General features: G+C 42.2%; 3 protein-coding genes across 6 annotated transcripts in view; 2 read left to right on the top strand and 1 right to left on the bottom strand.

Moving 5' to 3' along the window:
- The first annotated feature begins 814 nt into the window (after window positions 1-814).
- Window positions 815-4067, top strand: LOC115155754 (gap junction beta-2 protein). Its single transcript, XM_029702678.1, has 2 exons — window positions 815-963; window positions 1806-4067. The coding sequence occupies exon 2, from the start codon at window positions 1833-1835 to the stop codon at window positions 2646-2648; it is 816 nt and encodes a 271-aa protein (XP_029558538.1). The 5' UTR covers window positions 815-963; window positions 1806-1832; the 3' UTR covers window positions 2649-4067.
- Window positions 4068-4251: 184 nt separating this feature from the next.
- LOC115155753 (gap junction alpha-3 protein) lies at window positions 4252-11295 on the top strand. 3 transcript variants are annotated; one of them, XM_029702677.1, is made up of 4 exons: window positions 4252-4910; window positions 6089-6150; window positions 7799-8392; window positions 8558-11295. In XM_029702677.1, exons 3-4 carry the CDS (start codon window positions 7834-7836, stop codon window positions 9145-9147), a joined length of 1149 nt encoding a protein of 382 aa, XP_029558537.1. In that variant the 5' UTR covers window positions 4252-4910; window positions 6089-6150; window positions 7799-7833; the 3' UTR covers window positions 9148-11295. The 3 variants fall into 3 exon arrangements, with proteins under 3 accessions (XP_029558537.1, XP_029558536.1, XP_029558535.1); XM_029702676.1 differs by having other exon boundaries at window positions 4252-4753; window positions 7799-11295; XM_029702675.1 differs by having other exon boundaries at window positions 7799-11295.
- An 8437-nt stretch (window positions 11296-19732) lies between these two features.
- LOC115155751 (zinc finger MYM-type protein 2) overlaps window positions 19733-25280 on the bottom strand; it is a 33243-nt gene continuing 27695 nt past the window's right edge. For both annotated transcript variants that reach the window (XM_029702673.1, XM_029702672.1), the window contains exons 20-23: window positions 22374-22488; window positions 21785-22030; window positions 21518-21656; window positions 19733-21347 (exon numbers count right to left, since the gene is read on the bottom strand). In XM_029702673.1, the coding sequence (XP_029558533.1) occupies window positions 21140-21347; window positions 21518-21656; window positions 21785-22030; window positions 22374-22488 (708 nt within the window). In that variant the 3' untranslated portion in view covers window positions 19733-21139. The remainder of the gene's footprint in view (window positions 21348-21517; window positions 21657-21784; window positions 22031-22373; window positions 22489-25280) is intronic.

Below are 25280 nucleotides of genomic sequence, written 5' to 3'. Positions count from 1 at the left end.
TAGGTCTGGCATATTACCTCTTGCAAGGAGCTTTCCGTTTTGATTGGGTTATTTTACCTAAAATCCTTTAGGCCTACCTACAGAAAAACACATACTCATCCCTGCCCAGCCTGGCAAGAGTCCCACGGGTGTTTAGCATTCCCAGTGGCTCTGCAAGCACTGAGCGCATATTCTCCAGGCACCATCACCTGAAGACACAGACTCAAGCCAAACTCATGTTTCTAAAAATTAATTCAAAGGCACTGTAGATGGAGCCTAATAAGGCATTTTTCGTTGCATTTGATTTTAATTCTAAGTAAGTCACAGCCTAGATGTGCAATTTATAGACTATAATGATTTAATACAACGAAATGTTATTTAAAGGCTTAATGTCCGACAGCCTAGTGTGAAGCACTCGCAAATGCTTTACGATGTATTGTATTTCTTTGTAGACTATAGCCTTGAAATAATATAGCTTAAATAATTAACTTTCGTTCCTTCTTAGGCTACTTGTCTGGCTCCTGACCTATTTAGAGTGTTTATATGATGTTTAATATGACATGTAACCTATTTCAAATGATGACAACCTTTTCCGGTTGTTTATTAAAACACTTTTAATTGAAATCATATGGTTTGGTTTCAATACTTCGAAACCAAATAGTAGATTCTGGTAGTCATACAAATACACAGGCCCTACTCTGTCCTGAACATGTCCCAGTATTCCGATTAGTGAGTGGGGTTGATGAGTGCTCTTTTCCTTGGTCTCGCCCCCAGCCGGTGGATCCTCCTCAAGAGGAGAAGGTTATAAAAACTCAGGTGCATCGCTCCACAGCTCACACACACACGCAGCTTTCTCAGTTGGATTTGCTTCCAAACAAATCACACTTTACTCTTCCACGTTTGGAGTTACTTGACAAGACGGCGTTAAAGAGCACCGATAATTGAAGTTGATGGAAGTTTGCTGATATTCCAGGAAAGTGGGAGGTGAGTTAGCTGTGATTTGTGAATCATTCGTGCCGCATATTCAACAGTTTTATTCAGCTTTATGTAATGATACAGCCGCCGGTGAATGAGATTGAGATGTTTTCCCGCTGATATACAGGTTAGAATTGTCAGGTTAGAAATTCGACGAGGAAACCAAACTTGATATAATGTGATTGATTGACGAATTGTTATGGACAGTTTCTGACATTTTATAATGAAAACAAAAGCTATTTCATTGATTTCTCTAAGTTAATGGGAATTCACTTTCTTGTGTGACATGATTATTTTGATCCATCACTCAATATAGCCTCACTTTTGATAGCCACTAGCCAGTGTTGTGTGAAGGTAATTGCTTGACTGAAAACACACATTATATACTGTACATCAGTGGTTCCCAACCAGGAGCCCTGGGGGTACTTGGCCTATCCACAGGGGGTACTTGGCCTATCCACAGGGGGTACTTGGCCTATCCACAGGGGGTACATGAGAAGACTCATGAGACCATAGGCCTACTGCTAAAATACACATGAGGGGGTACTTCAGGCAGAGCAAAATCCAGTTGGTGGTACAATAACCAAAAAGGTTGAACCACTGATATACATTATATACAGTAGTTGTATTGGAGAGAAACACCACTTAGTGTTAAGTTGAACACTTTTGGGTTGGACCTTTTGGTTAGGTTTTTAAATGGGGGGGGGGGACTAAAACAAACACTTAACAGTGATGTAGGTCTACTGTTTCCCTACCCAGTGGTCTGTTTGGTTTCCTGAAAATGAAACTGTTGATGTCCACTAAGAACTGAAATTAATTTGTATCCTTCTTTCCATTCTTGTGTTCTCCAGGTGGTCTCAGACAAAGTTGCCTTAGAGATGAGTTGGGTTGCTCTGTACACCCAGCTGGGCGGGGTGAACAAACACTCCACCAGCCTGGGGAAGATCTGGCTGTCTGTCCTCTTCATCTTCCGTATCACCATCCTGGTACTGGCTGCAGAGAGCGTGTGGGGAGACGAGCAGGCTGACTTCACCTGCAACACCCAGCAGCCCGGCTGCAAGAATGTCTGCTACGACCACTTCTTCCCAGTGTCACACATCCGCCTCTGGTGCCTGCAGCTGATCTTCGTGTCCACACCGGCCCTGCTGGTGGCCATGCATGTGGCTTACAGGAAGAGTGGGGACAAGCGGCACATCATCGCAGCCTCACGAAGCGGTGGTGATGACAAGACCAGGCAGGTGGACCTGGAGACTCTAAAGAGGAGGCGTCTGTCCATCACTGGGCCTCTGTGGTGGACGTACACCTGCAGCCTGTTCTTCCGCCTCATCTTTGAGGCTGGCTTCATGTACGCACTCTACTTTGTCTACGACGGCTTCCAGATGCCTCGTCTGGTGAAGTGTGAACAATGGCCCTGCCCCAACAAGGTGGACTGCTTCATTTCACGACCTACGGAAAAGACCATATTCACCATCTTCATGGTGGTCTCCTCTGCCATCTGCATGGTGCTCAATGTGGCCGAGCTGGCCTACCTCATCGCCAAGGCCCTGATGAGGTGCTCCACCAGGATTTCCAAGAAGAACCGTGCCTATGCTCACCCTGATCATGTGGCCCCGGACAAGTCTCTACTACAGAATAAAAAGAATCAGATGCTGCTGTCGTCTGTTAGCGATTCCTCCAGCAACAAGACTGTGTGAGGACAGCCCAGTGCCTGCTCTTTTCCATTAGAGACTACACAGAACTAGGGAGTAGAAATCTATCAGTGTTTTGTTACCATGAGATGAGACCATACTTGTATTCTAGATGCCTGTAGCAGCTGAGGACCGGCCTAACCCCGAGTCTGCTCATGTAGAGGATATTTCTCTCTCAGTGCCCTAAACTACTTTTAGAGTTTTAAAAGTTTTAACGTGTTAGAATTTTAATGTATTTTTGTTATTGATATCAATTTAAGGTGCTTGTATGTTTGAGCTGTATGTCTGTTCAGGGAGTGGGATGTTGAACAGAAGTGAAAAATGGGTCTTGAGTGCCACCTTCTGGTTTACAATATGTTTGCAGGAGTTTGATGTTTTATTGTGGAGAGCGACCAGAATTGGTTAACATTGTGTTCAGCTTTTGTGGGAGACTTTTTTCCAAAGCAGAAACTCACAAATGTGCAGCATAGCTCCAAGGTCTATTTGCGGATCACCAGTGTACACATATCTGCCTGCATTCTAACAGTGACGAGTGAAATTTCTCAAGTACCAAAGCAATTTTAAGATGCAGTGCCTTAAGAGAGTCGCTATCAGCAGTGTCAAATAGTACCTGATGCTGTATATTGAGCACAATGTTTTCAGGGAAGATGGCTGATCCAGATGAACATTCTGGGCAGGTTTCCTGGACCCAGATGAAGCCTATGCCTAGACTAGAAGACATACTCGATTAGGAATATTAATTGGAAAGTGTTTTTTGATCCAAGAGTAGGCATAAGCTGGGTCCTGGAAACTGTCCCTCTGTGCATTATGACAACTGTGACAGACATGGCCTATTGTTGTCAAGACTGGTGGTATACCTGGCTACAGAGCCTAACTGGGGGTGTTGTCTTTCAGCTTGTTGCTTATTTTAGCCACTGAACTAATCAGTGTACCTCTTTCAATGTGAGGAAGCAGACTGATCTACAGGCAAAAATGGCTTAATGTGCTCCGTCTAAAAATACATGTAGAAGTTGGAACACCATAACTTGTATCACTGTAGTGACAATCTGACAGTTACCTGGGAAGACGTAAGGACAGTTTTACCAGTGAGATGCATCCCACACGTTTTGTGATGGCTCTTGATTTGGACATTGTCATGGAAAGCAAACTATAGGCTAACTTTCTCTCAATATTCAGTTGTTGAGGCCCTATTTGTATTTTTATTTTGTGATTGTTTAGAGGAAATGCCAAAGGATATCTGTAAATGCAACATTTTGAATGCCTCATGGTCACACTTCCCTTACAGCAGTTAGGGCATATCTATTAGCTTTCTAACTGCATATTATATGAAGAATGTTTGATTTTGTATTTTTTATATTAGCTATCTGCACTTTGACCCCCAGTCTTGAGACTGTTTGTTTAATAAAATGATACTTATTCCTTTCACACTGTTGGACTATCGGTTGTAATAACAATGATTGATCGCAGGCGCATCAACCTCAGTCACTAGGATGCGCTTCTCTGGACAACCAAGAGAGGGCAGGAGGTTATTGATATAGGTTTTGGGGTGGGTGACTGCATTTGCAGTGTAACTTTTGATAGCCATATGACAAGTAAGTTCATTTTATTCTAGTGAAGTGTAGAATCATAAATACCTAAATCACATCAATATTTTATTTGACAGGCCTATGTTCTCCCCAGCATTCCAAATGAACTATTTCTCACAGGTGGGTTACTGTATTAGGCCTACTGTATTGTCAAAATCGCCTAATTCAGCCACTGTAGTAGGCCAAAGGTCAGATGTAAAAGAATGAACGCAGAACCCACTTTTCCGGGTTAACATACACCCCCAGACTACATAGCCTATAGTTGAAGCTTGAGCGATGAATAAAAAAAAAAGTGTACAGGGGCGTGGCGTGCATTGGTCCAGGGTGATGACTTTCTGAATTCACTCATGCATGGTCACACAATGTGACAGTCGCGATAACTGGGAGCTGCCCTTCGCGGAAACCCATTTCCAAGTTAAATTCACCTCGGAAAACTAACTTTCCTTGCGCAAGTTTGGCGGCGAATCCACGTGTGAAGAAGTTTGTGCATGAATATCTTGGCCTGGCTGCGTTTAAAAGAGTTTGGTAAGCTGGCAGAGGTGCCAGAATCAGGGGACAGGGGGAGAGGGGAGGTTACCAGCTTCCTTGGGAGGTCTATAGGCTATCCGACGCACTCAAAATATGGCACCAATGGCAGACGGATATTGCTTTCGATATTTAAGTTGGGCTTCCCCAGTTTAAGGTATGATTGAAATTAGGTGTGAATATCTTTCCCGACACTGTCGTCCTAGACCGTGATGCCGGTAACTTATAAGCACATTTTATTTAATGACAATGTCAATGTTGAGTGTGCCTATTTTAATTATTATAAATGACAGTAGTAACCCTCTATTATAATCAGGTTTAAATAATAGGATAACAAAGGTATAGGGATGCTAAAAAGAGCCAGTGGACACAAAGCCTATCCTGCACCCTTTGTAGGTTACTGCAGGCCATCTGAACATGATCAAATGAATCAATATTACTTATTTAATGTTAAACAAAACCTTCATAAAACATCTGATATTCAATGTATTCGATTTGTATAAACTGATGAGACATTGTCTGGGCTGATATACGTGTTAAGACAAAACCAAAAAAAGATGCAGCATTCCAACCTTATCAGATATGGTATTCTAATAATGTAGTCTTTATACTAGCCTAATAATAGCAGTGATAATGCAAATACAAATATATTAAACATATACATGTTAAAGCATTCTGCATTGTTTTATACAGTCATTAATGTTTCCCATAGTCCTGATGACTTCAATAGTTAGATGCCCGTTTTTTCCCCCTTGATCAGCACTTTAAATTCTGATGAGACAAGCATTGATTTGGGGTGGGTCATCATCAGACCCATCGAACAACAATTTTGGTATGGATTTATCTGAAGTTGAATCAATATGCGTAGGCCTATAATGTTAGCACTTCTTAATATATTTTCATATGTATTTGCTGTGAACTATATAGGCCTATATATATTATTATTATTATATATATATTTTGTACAATATTTGAATCTGGATACAAACTTTAGGGTGGTTATTGATAAGGAGAGAGAAATAGGTGAAAGCATATTTCAAAAGAAAAATGTATTTGCATATAAATTATTTGTCAAAATGGCTGTCTTTCCAATTTAACTTACATCCTAATTCATGACGCCATACTAGTTATGAATCAGATTATGGTAATTGTCACTTCAATAAGAGTGACAAAATACTAGTAAACCAAAGAATAACCATCATTAAACAAAATAACATACGTTTTATGTGCCAGTCTGCTTAAATCTAAGGGAATAGGCTTCTTTTTAGTTTGGGTTTGATGTAAATACATTCTTGGATGAATATGTTAACTGATTTATACTTTTTTTCGTTACAGGTGTCAAAAATATTCTGAACCCTAGTCGATGGATTTATTACCGTCAATAGAAAAACATTTTAGTAAGTTCCAACTATTTTATGTTCTGCTTGTGTTTTGGTTTTGGTGTGAATAGTAGATTGATCTGCTTGTGTTTTGGTGTGAATAGTAGATTGATCTGCTTGTGTTTTGGTTTTGGTGTGAATAGTAGATTGATCTGCTTGTGTTTTGGTGTGAATAGTAGATTGATCTGCTTGTGTTTTGGTTTTGGTGTGAATAGTAGATTGATCTGCTTGTGTTTTGGTTTTGGTGTGAATAGTAGATTGATCTGCTTGTGTTTTGGTTTTGGTGTGAATAGTAGATTGATCTGCTTGTGTTTTGGTTTTGGTGTGAATAGTAGATTGATCTGCTTGTGTTTTGGTGTGAATAGTAGATTGATCTGCTTGTGTTTTGGTTTTGCTGTGAATAGTAGATTGATAGGCATCTACTGGCAAGTTCATGTGCACAACACTAACCAAACACTATATATCGATAACAAAAGGCAGTAGGCCTATTTGTCTTCATGCTCCTGTATTCAACAGTGTTTCGTGTGACTAGGGTATATTCAGAGGTCAGTTAAAAACCATTCTAAAAGCTTGTTTTTGACCATCATTATGGGAAAGTATCATCTGATTATTCTGTTTGGTTTAATTTATGCCGCATGACGGTATGTATTATTGCATAGTTAATAGTTTAGTCAATGCATGTTATTGTGCGTATGGTGTATTTGCATTTATTGGCTGCAATTTCTGATACAAATTACCATTCAATTGCCACTTAAAGAGCACCCATTTTTTAGACTCAAACATCAAATGGCCTCTGCATTGGTTATTTCTTCTCTCATCCTTTTTTAACAAGTGAGGTAGAGATGTATTAGATTTAGCTAATTAATAATTGTCATCGTGTTAAAAGAGGCCTATAGCTGCCTCCATCCTCAATGTAAAAGTAATTCAGTAGATGATAGGATATAATGGGCTATTAGATGTTGAAGATCATATGTTATGTCTTTGGACTTGACCCCTATGGCCCTATTGGATCTGTAACAGTGGGAGTTGTGTGTGTCAGGGACTTCACACCGCAGTACAACCTCTGTTCGCTGCTGTTTTTCAACATTATAATGTTGATCTCAGCACATACCATCTGGGCAGTGGAGCGAGCGGGTGAGAGAGGGAGAAAGAGAGAGAGAGAGAGTGTGTGAGTGTGTGTGTTTGACAGTAACCGAGAGAAAGAGTGGGAGGGAGAGAGAACAGGATAGTGAAAGAGTGTTAGCACAAATGTCAGGTTCATAGTTCTAAGCTAAATAGTGAAATAGGGGGCTTCACAAAATTATATGATATTACAGAACATTTCTATACCGTTTACTTCCTTTGACCAATTGTTCGATTGAGACAATTGATTCAGCGGTTTACGTCAATGACTTCTTCAAGGCCATTTTATGGAATTCATTTTAATAAGCGCTTAATGTGTTGTGCCGATGTGAAGTGTGATTAACCCTTTGTATGTTTGTGGGCGATGAGACCTCTGCTTTCTCTCTCTAGGTGTGTAATGCTTCTCTGTCCATGTTTTATTTGACTGCTATTTATGCTTTATGTTACACAGCATCACTTTGACAGGTTTCCTGACAATCTCTTTTTCCCCCTCTCCTTGTCACTTCTTCCCCTCCATCCTCTCTCCTCCCTCTGTTTGCTCCAGACTGTACTTTCTCCCTAGGCTAGAAATCTTGAAGCATGGGTGACTGGAGCTTTCTGGGGCGTCTGTTGGAGAATGCACAGGAACACTCAACAGTAATCGGCAAGGTCTGGCTGACTGTCCTCTTCATCTTCAGGATCCTGGTGCTGGGAGCGGCAGCCGAGGACGTGTGGGGCGACGAGCAGTCGGACTTCACCTGCAACACACAGCAGCCTGGGTGTGAGAACGTCTGCTATGATGAGGCTTTCCCCATCTCGCACATCCGCTTCTGGGTGCTGCAGATCATCTTTGTGTCCACGCCCACCCTCATCTACCTGGGTCACGTACTGCACATCGTCCGCATGGAGGAGAAGCGGAAAGAGAAGGAGGAGGAGCTGCGAAAGGCCAACAGACTCCAGGAGGAGAATGAACTCCTTTACAACGGCAAAGGGGATGCAGGTGGAGGAAGAGGACGAGGAGGAGGAGGAGGAGGTGGTAAAAAGGAGAAGCCACCTATCAGGGATGAGCATGGCAAGATCCGCATTAGGGGTGCCCTGCTGCGCACCTATGTGTTCAACATCATATTCAAGACCCTGTTTGAAGTGGGGTTCATTTTAGGTCAGTATTTTCTCTATGGCTTCCAGCTGAGGCCGCTATACAAGTGTGCACGGTGGCCCTGCCCCAACACTGTGGACTGCTTCATATCTAGGCCCACTGAAAAGACCATTTTCATCATATTTATGCTTGTGGTGGCTTGCTTGTCTCTTTTGCTGAATTTGTTAGAGATCTATCACCTTGGGTGGAAGAAAGTTAAACAGGGAATGGTCACCCCTGATCATGCATTGCTGCCCCACTCTGATGGTGTGGGGCCTGAGTCCATGACTTCAGCCTCCAGAACTGCCCTTCCCAACCTCAGCTACCCACCGATGTACACGGACGTGACGGCTGGGAGTGGTGCGTTCCTGTCGCCCATGGCAGAAGCCTCCCCGGCAGAGTTCAAGATGGACCCCCTGCAGGAGGAGCCCTCATCCTCCTACTACATGAGCAGCAACAACAACCACAGGCTGACCACGCAGCAGAACTGGGCCAACCTGGCCACCGAGCAGCAGACTTGGGAGATGAAGGCCACCTCCTCCTCCTCACCCTCTGATAGTGAGCAGCAGCCTCATGAAGCTGCTCCCCCCACCACCACCACCAAACCTAGCTCCAGTGGGGACCATTTGAGTGGGGGGAATGGCAATCAGGAGGGAGGCCACGTCACCACCACAGTGGAAATGCACGAGCCCCCCGTTATGGTCACAGACCCTCGACGGTTCAGCAGGGCCAGCAAGAGCAGCAGCATCAGATCCAGGCCCAACGACCTGGCAGTATAGTCAGTCCCCCTAAATACACCTCCAACCTCCCAAAGCCCCCAATGATTTTTCTATATAAAAAGTACAAAATAAAATAAAAATATTTTAGTTTTTTTAATGGAGTCAATGTGAGGCAGGGGGCTGGAACTGGACTTGTTGCCTAGTAGATAGATCTATTAACAGCAGTTGATATCAGTGCAATTGGTGAGTTGTAGCATACGTGTTAGAATAAAAAATGCACACAGTCTGATTGTGCAATGTTGGTTAAAATGGTCTGACAAGCTGAAGGCTTCGATATACTGGACATCAGGGGACTTTATGGTTCTTATTCCAGTTTAAAATGGCCAAGTAACTTTTTTGTTTGATTTTGGTTTCAATGGCCTGGTATGTGTCAATGTGCTCTTGTCAACAGTGGTTATTGTTGTTGTGTTTATTTGATGAACATAAAAGCCTATTTATTCCAATTAGGAATGATACTGTACATTCATCAAGTCGTTGAGTTCGGTTGGCAAATTGCTGAGAACCAACTTCGAATAAAACTGTTATGTGGAACAAGTAAGAACAGGGTGTTCTGAAACCACTTGTGCGTTTAGTATGTTTACTCTTATGCTGTTATACAGTTCCTTCAAGTTGAGCCTTTCTTAAAACAAGTTATTTTGAATCATTTTTTGGGTGTATTAGAAAGTCGCTTGCAAGACAAACGAAATCCAAACGTATGCTCTCATTCTTTCTCTAAGATGAAGAATACTGTTCAATGTCAGCAATGGCACCAATATGGGGACAACATTTGCTTGTTCATTATCAAACTTTTATATTGTACTTTGACACTTCCTGAATTTCACAGTCTAAATAACTTTTATTTTTATAATATTCAGGAAATAGCCTAGCTATTTTTTGTATTATGTGTTTGAAGAGTAACAGTAAATGCAAACTACAACTCACTGATTCACTAACTGGTCTGCAGATGCATTTATCTGAGTTTTACCCAGGATCCACTTACTGAACACATCATCTACACACAAACTATAACCGGATTATGGGTCAGAACTAGAAGTTGAATGTGTTCTTGTAGTCTACAGCTGTTTTAAGGTTCCATGGTTCCAGCCCCTGCTCCGACATTTGATTCTCGAATACAGAAATTAAGAAAAAAAAGTATTTGTTTTTGCCTGAAATTAAAAAGCACACTGCCATATGCACAATGAAAAGTTGACATCTGATTTTAAAGAGGTTGAAAACAAAATATAAACCAAATGCTTCAATTTAAGACGGTAAATAAGATTAGGTTTTTTATATATTTATGATAACCATGTTTATTGCTGTCATCATAAACACAATATCACTTTTTAATCATTGCATCTTTATGTTGAGGGTAACTCACTCTCATACATCACATGTGATACTTTATTGGTTTTTCTTCAAAGTGCTATTTTTTAAAACATTGAATCATAATGAAATCTAATTTCTAAACTGTAGTCAGTTTATGACAACCAAAACAGGTATATGGTTCAAAACGGACAAATGCAATGACGTTGCAAGTGTCATAACGCCAGGATGAAAAGTCTTTCCTCATTTCTTATTTTTGATAGAAGCTCAACTATTACTGACTACGTCACCTGTTGTAAGCAATGGGAAGCACATGCTTCCGCCTAGTGAGTGTAAATGTAATATTTCACCTCGTAGATTACCTGAACCATCTTGAATAACTGAAAAGCTATGCAAGTAATTGCACAACACAATCATTCACTTAAAATAGGCCTTTTCTTAAATTACTTGGTATATTACGATTGGTATAATACCACACATATGTATTTCTTACATAGTTCTTATACTTTCAAATTACCATATGCTTATAGTTTATAGTTAGAGAAGGATCATAAATAAACACAATAACAAACATTCAATGCAAACTAGAAACCATAGTTAAAACCGTGGAGAGACTACCCGAGGAGACTATGCAATCCTTTGCTTATAACGGTGTTACTCTTATTGGGACAACCGTTTTTCCCAATGTATGTTACCTTTTCATTTAAACTATTTAAATGTACCAAACCACAAAAAAACATTTTGGTTCTCAAAGTTTACATTTTAGTAAAAAGGTAAAAGATTTGCACATTTAGACAAAACATGCTGTTCTAAGAAGTTTATATTGGTAGGAGAGAGAGTGGAAAAGACACCAGACTGCCGATGTTTATTTTATTTTTTATTTAACCTTTATTTAACCAGGTAGGCAAGTTGAGAACAAGTTCTCATTTACAACTGCGACCTGGCCAAGATAAAGCAAAGCAGTGTGACACAGACAACAACACAGAGTTACACATGGAGTAAACAAACAAGCCAATAACACAATAAACAAGTCAATGATACAGTAGAAAAAAAGAAAGTCTATATACAGTGTGTGCAAAAGGCATGAGGAGGTAGGCAATAAATAGGCCATATAATCTTTAAAGTAAAATGTCTTAACAGTTAAACACAACGGCTCTTTGCGTTAATGACAGTATTTTTTTAAAATACGTCAAATGTCATGGTCTGAAACGATTGCAGAAAGTTTGGGTTTTCAAATCTAGAAAAAAGTGGGCTGTGAGTATTTCCTGTGTGCTCACTCAGTGCTTTCACTATGTTCTCAACACATTCCTGTGACTCTCTGGTTAGCATGTATTAAAACATCACACTAATGTTGAGACAGTGTTAGCTGGGTAGCTGGCCCTTTTCTTCTTCTACACACAGCAACTTGTGTATCGTTTTGAGTTGCCCGCAAGCCCCTCATCCAATAGGTTAATATACAGTAGCTTTCTTCAAACTCTTGATGTGTGTCATGCTGAGTGGGATTTCTCTGGCCAGTCAGGGAGTAGGAACCATCTACTTTATGCTCAGAACAACAGCCTGTTTCAATGCTGTCTTAAGAGAAGTGCCTTGTGTATGACATTTTGTAAAAACAAGTTGATGTAAATGTTAATTTACCTCAAATGTTTACAAAACTGTTATTAAATAAACTTTTTGTACCATATTTCCGGTATATGTGGCAATCAATAAAATTGAGCCAGTATGTGGACCTACTGTACTTGAGTATACATTTTCAACACACACATTCTGTACCTTCATGGGTAGATCATATCTTGAGGAAGCTGGGATGCATCTTGTACAAGAAGAGCTCACACTCATTGACCTTTAAATGTATCGCTCCCTCTCTTCACATTCCAAGGTTGGATGTGAGAATGGGATATTGCGCTGGAAAAGAGGAAAGAGTGACACCACTCCCCACAGTGCTGACTACCCTGTGAACACACATCCACACATATAATTAAATTGAGACCAGCGTGTCAGTCTCACACGTTGGAGACAAACATCTATCACAAATCCATTAAACACCATCACACAGACCCAGCAACTTTTACCAGCACCGATGGACCAACTCCCCAACATTAAACCTCTGGCACAGAGGTGGCATATAATAACTAGGATAAAAATAGAGACAATCAACAGTATTATAGTAAACTGCAACCCAAGAAAACTGAGGGCATTGGAGTTAGCCAGCTGGCTTATGAATATGAATTAAGACATCAAGGTGTCGATGATATCTACATTGGGCACTCACGAGTCAATGAGTGATTCGTAACCTGCCTAAAACAACAACTGACCAGGCTTAGGGGAGTCTAGTGCAGAGCCTGGAGTCTTAAAGTAGAGCCTGGATCAGGAGCACCTGAAGCATGAGAATGAGGAAGGAATGGCTCTTCAGGCTGTTCCTGGAACTCATGGGAACCAGGGAAACAAAACCTACACATCTACAAATTAAATGGACACCTGTTCTGAACTTGTGGACATGTTTGAGAGTTGGGAAGAACAGTGGGTAGAAGATGAGAAATGTAGGGAGAATAACTATGGACAAAGAAATGTGAGTAGGTACAATAGAACAAGGAGTAGAGTGATTAGTATTGGGTGCATAGATCAGACAGGGCCAGCCAGACAGGCAGAGGGGCAAGATAGAGAGATAACAGATAGGTGCGGGGGTACAGGGTCCTGTGGCTGAGGAGTGTTGGAAGATTGCTGGTGGGTTGGCAGGGAGCTGCCATGTGAAAGCTACTCTGTATGCTGCCAGGGCACAGAGACACCAGCCCTGCCAGCCAGGCCCAAAACAGACAGCAGTTATTTATAGCCTTTAATCGCCTAACAAATTCACACTAGTCCCAGAGTCCGAATACTTCAGTCAGCCAGTCAGTCAGTCAATCAATCAGTCAGTACCCAGTTGTTAATTTCAGTGGTGCCTTGGATGTTTTTATGGGGCCTAGAATAGCCTTCCCACAGACATAATCTTCTAATACAAGGCCTCAAAATTCAGTGACAGGGTGTGCGTGGGTATGTGTGCGTGTGTGAGAGAATGAGGGGTTGATGTTAATTAAACCTATAGTGAAGACACTGGAACATTGAAACAGTGTGGCCAAATACATTCCATGTTTTATTCTGTCAATTCAGCAAGTTAAATTACATTTGATTCATGAATCGTATCCACATAGAAAATAATGTGCAAACCGTGCCAGTATATCCTCTAAACACCAGCTTTGAGGGCATTATCATTTTTATACAACGGGTTACCAACATATTCAAATAACGATTGACATGTTTTCATTAAAATCGTTATTTTGATTAAATTATTCATACTATTTCATCCTTCCACAAGATATAGTCCCGAAACAAATCTAGGGTTGCAACCAAAGCCGGCTGGTCGTTCGTTCTATTGGTTCAGTTGCCAGAGACGCGACCCAGTCATCCACTCTTTTTGTTCTGTATCAATGGACGCGACCCAGTCCTTCAGTCATTTTGTTCTGTATCTATGGATGTGACCCAGTCCTTCAGTCTTTTTGTTCTGTATCTATGGATGTGACCCAGTCGTTCGTTCTAAATGTTCCATTGCCATACTGGCTGGCAACGTTCTAACCCCTTGCTTGCTAGCTAGCCAACTACGGCTAACTTACAGTCACGTCAAACGGTGCAGATAAACAAATGCAGCTACTGTTGTTGTTCTAAGTTGTTTTCTAGTGACATTTATTTGGATACATCCGTAACAATGAGCTAACGAGGCACGATTTTTCGCCTGGCATAGAAAATGTGCTCTCTCGTTAATAAGACACTGTTGTTCAGAGGAGCTAGCCAACAACACAGCTAACACAATAACTTCAAACTGAAGCTGGAAAGACTGCAAATTAGCTGCACTTCGTTTCGTTTGACCTTTTTTCAATTGACATTTCTTTGTTATATCCATAAAAATTATGCCAGCTGATTCATGATTTCGACTGGCTGAGAAACGCTGCATGTGTCTCTCTAGTCTCGACTCCCGATTCCTACACATTCATAACTAAGGGACAGTTTTAGATCGAATATTGAAACAATGTTGCAAATGTCGGAGAGGCAGACAGTATGGTTTATACGAATCTCCGCTGTTGAAAACTAAATGTTAGTCTAAAAGAAATGTGAGATAATGTCTAGATGCTTTTTATAGTGGAGATCAAGTTTATAACTTCCCTGCCTGGGTTGATGAGACAGTGGATTGCTCAGTCAGATGGAACAGAGTAAATAGGCATGTTAACTTCATAGATTTAGCCGGTGGTAACTTGTGGAATAGACACCGGCTGGAATGCGCTGTTAACCAATCAGCATTCAGGATTATACCCACCCATTGTATAATCATGATTATAAACTGGGTGGTTCGAGACCTGAATGCTGATTGGCTGACAGAAGTGGTATATCAGACCGTATACCACGGGTATGACAAAACATCTATTTTTAACGCTCTAATTACGTTGGTAACCAGTTTATAATAACAATAAGGCACCTCTGGAACTCCGCATTGCGCATAAGAACAGCCCTTAGTCATGGTATATTGGCCATATACCACACCTCCTTGGGCCTTATTGCTTAAATAGACTGATTTGAAAATGGCATAGACCCTAATCCTGGTATTGAGTACTTCATGTCCTGTAACTTTTCTACAGTGTGGCCAAACAGTGCATCCAATAGGGACCCTGTGTTTTGACTGTCCATGAGAAAGAGGGGCTTGTCATGAGAAAGTGAAGTAAAGATGACAACACATCCAAGATCCCAGTGACAGAGATGTGGGAACATGGGGATGAGAAGGACATAGGGATGAGGAGATGGGCTGATCTCAACAGAGACTCCTACAGGCAGTGCTAGGGTATCATAGTGCCCATCGCTCAGTCTGAGTATGAAAACTCCCTGTTTGAGTGAGAGAGCTGTGTGTGTGTTTATTGGAGGGCTACGCCCACTGCTTCCCTGAGTCCCCCAAATAAGGATAGGTCATCCTAAATGTAACTTAATCCACCCGACAACCCTCTATTGAGAGTCAGCCTTTAAAACCAGCTCCCAAGGTTACAGGGCTGTGTTATGGAGGTGCACAATATCCTGTCCACCCACTATTTTGGCCAATGGGAAGGACAAACTAAACCATCCATAACTTACACAGGGAGCAAATAAAGCTGAGAAAACAGCTACTGTCAGATACAGTATTGTTGAGGATTGACAATGAGGCAAAAGCAAAAAAGGTTGTCAGGTGTTTAACTTAAATACTTGTATCTTTCCATCAGTCTCCCTGGGCTTTTTAAATCTTTCTTCACTGGGGTATGAGGCATGTGTTGGAGCACAAAACATTAGAAATGCAGTTGTCATCCATTCCATCCCCCCTATACGGTCCAGTGCAGCTGTGGGCTCTTCACCCCCCCCCCCCCCACTCTCTGTTGTTTTATAATTAAATGGCGACATTAGTTCATATCATGTGATTCCAAAAGGATTCATCACACATTAGAGGCCCTAATCACCACCTATAGTCTGCCCCTCGCCTGGGCTGCAGAGTTCACCCACATGACCCTGCTGAGCGCAGCGCTTCCTTTATGCCCCCTGAAAGAACCGGGGATTGAGCCCAAACAAAAAAAAAACAAGAGGTTGAAAAATGTTTTTATACCCGGCCCGCTCTCTCTCAGGGCTGGCTGTGTGCGCACAGGGCCGTTTTAGCTTTAGATCAATGGGACAAGTTATTGGAGTCTGGCCAACTCTAACCGATGGAAAAGAAAAAAGCTGCCTCTTCAAAAAAAAGGGTTGTCATACCTTTGTCATAATGCTCATGATGAAATGGCCTGTTTAAACACCTGAAGTTTATGCTACACCATTTAGGTTAAGATTTGTAGATGGATTTAGCGCTGCTAGTGGGGAAGGTTACAGGGGTCTATGTCCTCTGAAATTCTGGTGGGATGGCCTTTAAGGCCTTACGTCAGTCACACACACAGGGGAAACACTGCAGCCCCTTTCACACGCCCCTGTCGTGGAGCTCAGCATAGCAGCATTCATGTGGGAATGATGGATATTATTTTAACATGACCTTGTGCTGTGATGTTAAGAGTTTAGGCACCATCTGCCCATCTATGCACTGGTCAATGGAACACGTGCATGCTCATAGCATATACCGCCCCCTATTGGGCACATATTCAATACCCTTGTTCAGAATGTTTTTCACAATAATATGAACACTAAACAGGGATTATGAATTACATGCCATGGAAAAGAGTATACACATTCTGAGTTCATTAATTGAATTTCAATTCACTTCCTGAGTTGGCCCCAATCACTGTACATCTAACAGCGGATGATTATCAGAATGTCACCATCATTATGATATTGTATGGCAAGACATTAACATATGGGCAATTCCACAGTAAGAGTGATGCTGAGACTAAGATTTCTTGTCATTACAATGTATGCCAAACAAAACCAATGACTGCAAATGTAAACAAACCATACAACTCTCTGCACAAGGACTAGGTTTAACAATTGTCCATTGACAATTTTACAAAAACATTTACTTAAAGAACAGTGCAAAGTTTGGTAACAAAAAGAGGGTTTGTGCTTTTGGTGCAGTCATTCCGTTACCAAACTTTACATCTGCACAGTTCAAGTAAATGTGTTATTGTAAAAAAATATTTGTGGAAAATGTTAAGTCATCCTTGTGCATAGAGTTGTATGGTTTGTTTAACTTTGCAATCATTGCTTTTGTTTGGCTTACATTTTAAAGGGAAAGTCTCAACATCGCTCTGTTTTACTGTGGAACTGACCATATCAATTCACTGAGAGAAAATAGGAATGGAATGCCAAACTTTCCTTACTAAACTTGATACTTTTCATTACTCCCCACTGGGCACACACTGGATAAATCAACAATGTTTCCACATCATTTCAAAGACATTACGTTGAGCCAACGTGAAATAGACATTGAATTGACGTCTGTGCCCAGTGGGCTTACATCACTTCCTGTCATGAGATACCCCAGCCTCTTTTCCTGGGCGAGTTGTTGACATGCGTCACACCCCTCTGTCTGCCACCTAATAGATAAGGGCCTTCATCAGTGGGCTGTCTGCCGGTCACTTTGTAACGCAGGAAACAAGTTACCACAACTACATGCGAGGGCCCTAGGGTTACGCCACTGACGGAACCAGTGAGGCCACACTCACATGGACACATCCTCATCCCGTCAGTCGAGGATGCCTGGTGGTTCTTTAAAAGCAATTTCCTCACCATCTTAAATAAGCATGCCCCTTTCAAAAAAATGTAGAACTAAGAACAGATATAGCCCCAGCTTCTCCTTCACCTAAATCCGGATAGCAGATGTTCTGAAAGAGCTGCAAAACCTGGACCCGTACAAATCAGCTGGGCGAGACAATCTGGACCCTCTCTTTCTAAAATTATCCGCCGCCATTGTTGAAACCCCTATTACCAGTCTGTTCAACCTCTCTTTAGTATCGTCCGAGATCCCTAAAGATTGGAAAGCTGCCGCGATCATCCCCCTCTTCAAAGGGGTTGACACCCTAGACCCAAACTGTTATAGACCTATATCCATCCTGCCCTGCCTTTCTAAAGTCTTCAAAAGCCAAGTTAATAAACAGATCACCGACCATTTCGAATCCCACCGTACCTTCTCCGCTGTGCAATCCGGTTTCCGAGCTAATCACAGGTGCACCTCAGCCACGCTCAAGGTACTAAACGATATCATAACCGCCATCGATAAAAGATTGTACTGTGCAGCTGTCTTCATCGACCTGGCCAAGGCTTTCGACTCTGTCAATCACCGTATTCTTATCGGCAGACTCAACAACCTTGGTTTCTCAAATGACTGCCTCGTCTGGTTCACCAACTACCTCTCAGATAGAGTTTAGTGTGTCAAATCGGAGGGCCTGTTGTCCGGACCTCTGGCAGTCTCTATGGGGGTACCACAGGGTTCAATTCTCGGGCGACTCTCTTCTCTGTATATAACAACGATGTTGCTCTTGCTGCGGGTGATTCCCTGATCCACCTCTACGCAGACGATACCATTCTGTATACATCTGGCCCTTCTTTGGACACTTAACAACCTTCCAAACGAGCTTCAATGCCATACAAAACTCCTTCCGATGCCTCCAACTGCTCTTAAACGCTAGTAAAACTAAATGCATGCTTATCAACCGTTCGCGACCCGCACCCGCCCGCTCGCCTAGCATCACTACTCTGGATGGTTCGGACTTAGAATATGTGGACAACTATAAATACCTAGGTGTCTGGTTAGACTGTAAACTCTCCTTCCAGACTCATATTAAACATCTCCAATCCAAAATTAAACCTAGAATTGTCTTTCTATTCCGCAACAAAGCCTCCTTCACTCACGCTGCCAACTTACCCTCGTAAAACTGACTATCCTACCAATCCTCGACTTCGGCGATGTCATTTACAAAATAGCCTCCAACACTCTACTCAGCAAACTGGATGCAGTCTATCACAGTGCCATCCGTTTTGTCACCAAAGCCCCATATACCACCCACCACTGCGACCTGTATGCTCTAATCAGCTGGCCCTCGCTACATATTCGTCGCCAGACCCACTGGCTCCAGGTCATCTATAAGTCTTTGCTAGGTAAAGCTCCGCCTTATCTCAGCTCACTGGTCACAATAACACCCACCTGTAGCACACGCTCCAGCATGTTTATCTCACTGGTCATCCCGCCTTTCCTTCCAGTTCTCTGCTGCCAATGACTGGAACAAATTGTAAAAATCGCTGAAGCTGGAGACTTATATTTCCCTCACTAACATTAAACATCAGCTATCCGAGCAGCTAACCGATCACTGCAGCTCTACATAGCCCATCCAATTTACCTACCTCATCCCCATATTGTTTTTAGTTAGGTTTTTGCACACCAGTATTTCTACTTGCACATCATCATCTGCACATCTATCACTCCAGTGTTAATTTTTCTAAATTGTAATTACATGCTACTATGGCTTATTTATTGCCTTACCTCCTCAGGTCATTTGAACACACTGTATATAGACTATTTTTATATTCTGTTATTGACTGTACTCTTGTTTATTCCATGTGTAACTTGTTTGTGTCGCACTGCTTTGCTTTATCTTGGCCAGGTTGCAGTTGTAAATGACAACTTGTTCTCAACTGGCCTACCTGGTTAAATAAAAGGTGAGAAAAAACAAGAAAAAAAACAGCACAACTGTAAACACCATCTCCCATAGAGAACTTCAGAACTTCGTAAGCCATGTAAGAGAAATGTAAGCAATGTAAGAGGATAAACATTAAGAAATGAAATGATTTATTTTGTCATGTCAGCCCACACACAGCATCAACCTCTCGTGAAGTTACACACACACACTTTCAGTACACACAGATAGGCACATTCACATTAGGCTTCAGAGCCAGCCGGTCATTCACAGAACCAACCGTGACTCTTTTCCTTGACAGGCTCGATCCAGACACCCTCCAGCTTCGAAGCGTGGTCTCCAGACATTACATGGAAGTCAATAGGCAAGGCAGGTGCCATTCAAAGAAAACACAAACAAAATCCTATTCAGAAGTCAACGTAAAAACGAGGTATTCGCTTGTGTAATTTATTGATAGAAAATAAAAGAAAACTTAAAAGGGAAACTGTTAAAAAAAAATTAAAAAAAGATACATTCAGAGCTTTCTATTGTAACTTGGATGCCTGGAGATGGAGTGAATTTGGGAAACGTAACCAGGCAGGTCTATAATGTGCTAATCTTGAAAGAGATCTGACCACCCTAGTTGCAACAAACAGTTTCAGTTGTTGCCGTTTTAACAGATTATCACTCATTAGCTTGGAGTAATACATCACCCATTATCAAGTGCTACGTTTTCAACTAAATAATAAACATCAAATAGCTTAAATGAGACAAAACACAATGGAATTCAAACTGACAAAATATAGTCTTTCGGCAGGATACCATCTCCTTCATACTTGTACCTGCAACTACTCTGAAGCCCCAGACAGTACCCCTACAGCCCCCCTCAGGACAAAGAGAAGGGAAAGACAGGGACACGGGAGAGCTCCAGGCTGCAGCAGATTTAATTTATCAACTAATTCATGCTCTTAATGGAGGAGAGGAAAATGGCACACGGGGCACAATCGAACACACATCCCATCCCGGCGTAAAAATAACAAAACGTACAATAGAAGCAATCAATCAACCGCAATAAATAAATGTCTCATCTTTAAAAGGCTTCTGGGGGTCAAAGCGGAGATTCGGTGGGCATTTCTTGTGGATGTCTCTGTCTCTTCCCATCTACTACTTTTAACTTTCAGAAATATTTACACAGCATAGCAGCCCAATCTGGGCTTAGTAAGTAATGCTACATCACGTGAACGGAGTTCCCCTATGGAAGGAAGGAAGTGCAACAGTTCTTGGGGAATTGCTTGTCACACGACACACTCCAATATCACCCTAGCTACTCGCAGTCAGAGTCCCCTTCCTTGGCCCTTCAGGGAAACACCGTCCTCCGATCAGCTCTGGGCACGTGTAGTCCCTTCCAACCGGACATTCACTGTACGCTCACAGCTGGCCTGAGATCGGTGTGAAATGGTGGAATAACTAACAGAGAACGCAGCAACCTAGTTGTAATGTTGTTGCGGATGGAACATGGAGCACAAGAGGACTCTTCTCTGTGATGTCGGAAGAGTGGACTATTCCCCGCCTACCTCCTCCTCTTCTTCTTCTTCTAGATGGCGCTCTCTGTAGATGTCTTTTACCAGAAGGAGAGGGGTGAGGATGCTCTCCAGGACACTGCGGTCCAGAGGAGTAGAGGAGAACCACAGGGAGCTGTCACTGCTGCTGCCCGATGACTCTGGCTGCATATAGAACACATCCATACGCTGACTCAACGACCCCGGGCTGAAGAGAGGAATGACCACAAATTATAGTTATGTAGCTACATTTGGTCCAATATATTTGTTGTGCAGTGGTCCCTGACAAAATAACTAATAAATGAGTGCAATGTATTAAGTGAAGTTGCGATTAACCACTTGAGGAAAACGAGGTTAAAGAAGAGCAGAGTAACTCACCACTTGGAACGGTAGAGTTCGTAGAATCTGCCCTCGTGCTTTTTGACTGGACAGTGTGTGGAGCTTCCCGAGCTGTCGTCTGGCTCGTAGGCCACGTCACTGTCCTCTTTACGTTTCCTCTTCCTGGAGCCTGTTGGTACTGCTCACAGAGACAAAAAGAGGATATTAACAACATGACTGGCACCCTGGCACAAAAAGGAAATGCTGATAAAAAGATGGACTCGACCACAAGAGTGTGTGTGTGTGTGTTTTAGTGGTCAGACTCACAGTGGTGGTCCTGTGGGGAGAAGGAGGGGATGCAGATACAGACAGTGGTTTCCTGTGTGGTTGGGTCTGTGTGGTCGGGGCCATAGACATTTCTGAAGGAGAGGCGCAGGTGCTGCTCCACGGTGCGCAGGCCAAAGTACTTGGTGTTGAGATAGACCAGGGAGCGCAGCAATGTTGCAGGACTCTGCTCCCCCAGCAGCTTACAGCTCCACAGGCACTGCTCCTCCACACGGCCCCACCGAGAGCCTGGGGGCAGACAGACAGACACTGCTGTTAACACCGATCACAATACACTACCTCTGGACCTAACACAAACACAGGTACAAGGAATGAACCCTGCTACAATTGAATGTGGTTTTAAAATGTATCATGTCTACAGTGTCCTCATATCATAAATATTGTGCAATCACCGTTTCAGAATGTGAACAGCAAAAATGTTTCTAATCATTGGACACTGCAGGAAGGTCTTCTATTGAGGAGTTGTAGTTCAAAACATACACTTCCAGGTCTAAACCTATTACCATAATCAGTGTGTGCTGAAGATCATTCAGTTGATAGACAAGTGGTAAAGTGTGCGCTATTTGTTTACCATCAGGCATCACGCTGGGCTGCCAGTCTTTGAGGACCTTGTTGAGCTCCTCTCCAAACGGCTCATAGCACAGGTCACTGAACAGGTCATCTTTCCTGCCTTTGGCCTGCAGATGCTACAGACAAACAAGTAATAAGTTACCAGTAGAGAATAACTGGACTAAAGGTAAATCTTGCGGGAATCCAAACCTAGGCCTGGTTATGAGATTGTGAAGAATATAGATGGTGTCCTCATATTTTAAATAGTCAACACCTTGTTTCAGGATGTGAACAGCAAAAGTTATAATCATTGGACAACACTTTAAAAAAAATGATGGGAGGGGCAATAGAGGAGGAAAGATGAAAGGAGAGCGGTGCGAAATAAGGGCTCTGTTCCTGCTCCTGAGAGAGTCCATTTCACAATACCATCTTCTAGGGCTGGACGATATTGACAAAAATTCATATCACAATATTTGACGGTATTTTATGTTTTTGAATGATAAAAGTTCTAAATATGCTTTATGAGTAGTTCATGACCCTAAGGTGACAACACAAATTATAAGTGATTTCAAAAATGGGTCTTTCTCCATTTATACTTACTGTTCAGTCCAACAACAAAAAATCCTCAGCACTTTTATAAATTTCCACATTGTGCCACGCAGCATGATATTGGCAAAAAATATAGGCCTAGGTGAACAGTTGGAATTAAGGACATTTTATAGTTGGAATATAGTGGGCAGCACCTTGAATACATTGTTTGACATGACAACTGATGGGGTCAAATTGGGGTCATGATAGGGGATGCACAAAATGTTTGATGTATTATAATAATTGATTATTCTTATGTTGTATTAATAGAAGGGGAGGGGCTATAGGAACCCTCTACATTTATAGGGTCCTAGACTACAGATTAATTATATAATATATATTTATTTATTTATTTTCATTGTAAGGTTTTAGAATTGTTCCACAGTCTTTTCTAAGTCTCTGCCTCTTATAATGAAATGGGGTCTGTGAGAAAGCATTTCAAAGATAAACAAAGAGCCCTGCAGGAGAGTAGAATAGATAAGAGGCTAGTCAGACATACCTCTATAAAATCAACTTGGGGGAGTGGATATTTACTGCTGAGGTCTTAGAAAACACTGGAACTATTGTATCTCTTACAAGTTTGTATAGCTGTGTATGCATGGGCTTGGTCTGAGGAGTAGCAGGTAATGACGTATGCAGTGACATCACAGGGGGTTGACTACAAGCATGATAAAAGCAACTTGGACTTTTCCTATGGGGCAGAACTCATGAGACATCAGTTGTATATGTGATGTTTGACTTCTGTCTACAGCTGTATTTTGATTAAAATTCTGATTTAAGTGCACATTGAGTGTTCCTTATTTGTTAAGGAAATAAAACGGAGCACAGAAAAACGGAACCAACACAACGAATGAATACACCAAGGAGGAATTATTTGACTGGGTAGGAACCAAAATGTTGGTCAGTGTTTCCAAGGGACCCTAATTAGATGCTACATTACATGTTGTTTTCTTACTTCGGCTGCGTTTCAAACTCAAAGTAGACAACCCTCGGCCCTAAACCCTCAGCACCTTGAATGACGTTTTACATCGTCACATCCGAATGTACCTTAAAAATGTCCTTTGCCCAAGCGAGGGAGACTGATGATTGGCGATGCAACGTCCTTGGTGAAAATGTTGAAGTTGAGCTTAAAAACCAACCAACCTAAAGCTATTAATGTACCTAGTAAGCTAACGGATCTAGCTAGCACTCCTGTCAGGTAGCTAGCTACAGTTCCCCATAGCTGGCTAGCTAGTATTATAGTTTGGTAATTCATTCCAATACAGTTCAGAATTCCAAAAAATATGTTTATGAATCTAGCTATGTTTTATAGGATACTCACTATGAGACTAAGCCAATTTGCCAACACAAAAATCAATGTATGTAAATATCAACTCAGCAAAAAAAGAAATGTCCTTATGAGGGAGGATGTTTTCAGCAAACTTAACATGTGTAAATATTTGTATGAACATAAAAATATTCAACAACTGAGACAAACTGAACAAGTTCCACAGACATGTGACTAACAGAAATGGAATAATGTGTCCCTGAAGAAGGAGGGGGGGGGGTCAAAATCAAAAGTAACAGTCAGTATCTGGTGGCCACCAGCTGCATTAAGAACTGCAGTGCATCTCCTCCTCATGGACTGCACCAGATTTGCCAGTTCTTGCTGTGTGATGTTACCCCACTCTTCCAAGGCACCTGCAAGTTCCCAGACATTTCTGGGGGGGGGAATGGTCCTAGCCCTTCGATACAACAGGTCACAGACATGCTCAATTGGGATTGAGATCCGGGCTCGTCGCTGGCCATGGCAGAACACTGACATTCCTGTTTTGCAGGAAATCACGCACAGAACGAGCAGTATGGCTGGTGGCATTGTCATGCTGGAGGGTCATGTCAGGATGAGCCTGCAGGAAGTGTACCACATGAGGGAGGAGGATGTCATCCCTGTAACGCACAGCGTTGAGATTGCCTGCAATGACAACAAGCTCAGTCCGATGATGCTGTGACACACCGCTCCAGACCATGACGGACCCACTACCTCCAAATCGATCCCGCTCCAGAGTACAGGACTCGGTGTAACCCTCATTCTTTCGACAATAAACGCGAATCCGACCATCACTCCTGGTGAAACAAAATTGCGACTTGTCAGTGAAGGGCACTTTTTGCCAGTCCTGTCTGGTCCAGCGACGGTGGGTTTGTGCCCATGGGCGACGTTGTTGCCAGTGATGTCTGGTGAGGACCTACCTTAAAACACGCCTACAAGCCCTCAGTCCAGCCACTCTCAGCCTATTGCGGACAGTCTGAGCACTGATGGAGAGATTGTGCGTTCCTGGTGTAACTCGGGCAGTTGTTGTTGCCA

Source organism: Salmo trutta, chromosome 20, assembly GCF_901001165.1.
Source record: "Salmo trutta chromosome 20, fSalTru1.1, whole genome shotgun sequence".
NCBI lineage: Eukaryota > Metazoa > Chordata > Actinopteri > Salmoniformes > Salmonidae > Salmo > Salmo trutta.
This window is presented reverse-complemented; position numbering and strand designations above follow the sequence as displayed.

What these genes read in the sequence shown, in the direction of transcription:
- LOC115155753 (XM_029702676.1), top strand. Translation starts at nt 7,834, where the DNA reads ATGGGTGACTGGAGCTTTCTGGGGCGTCTGTTGGAGAATGCACAGGAA.
- LOC115155754 (XM_029702678.1), top strand. Translation starts at nt 1,833, where the DNA reads ATGAGTTGGGTTGCTCTGTACACCCAGCTGGGCGGGGTGAACAAACAC.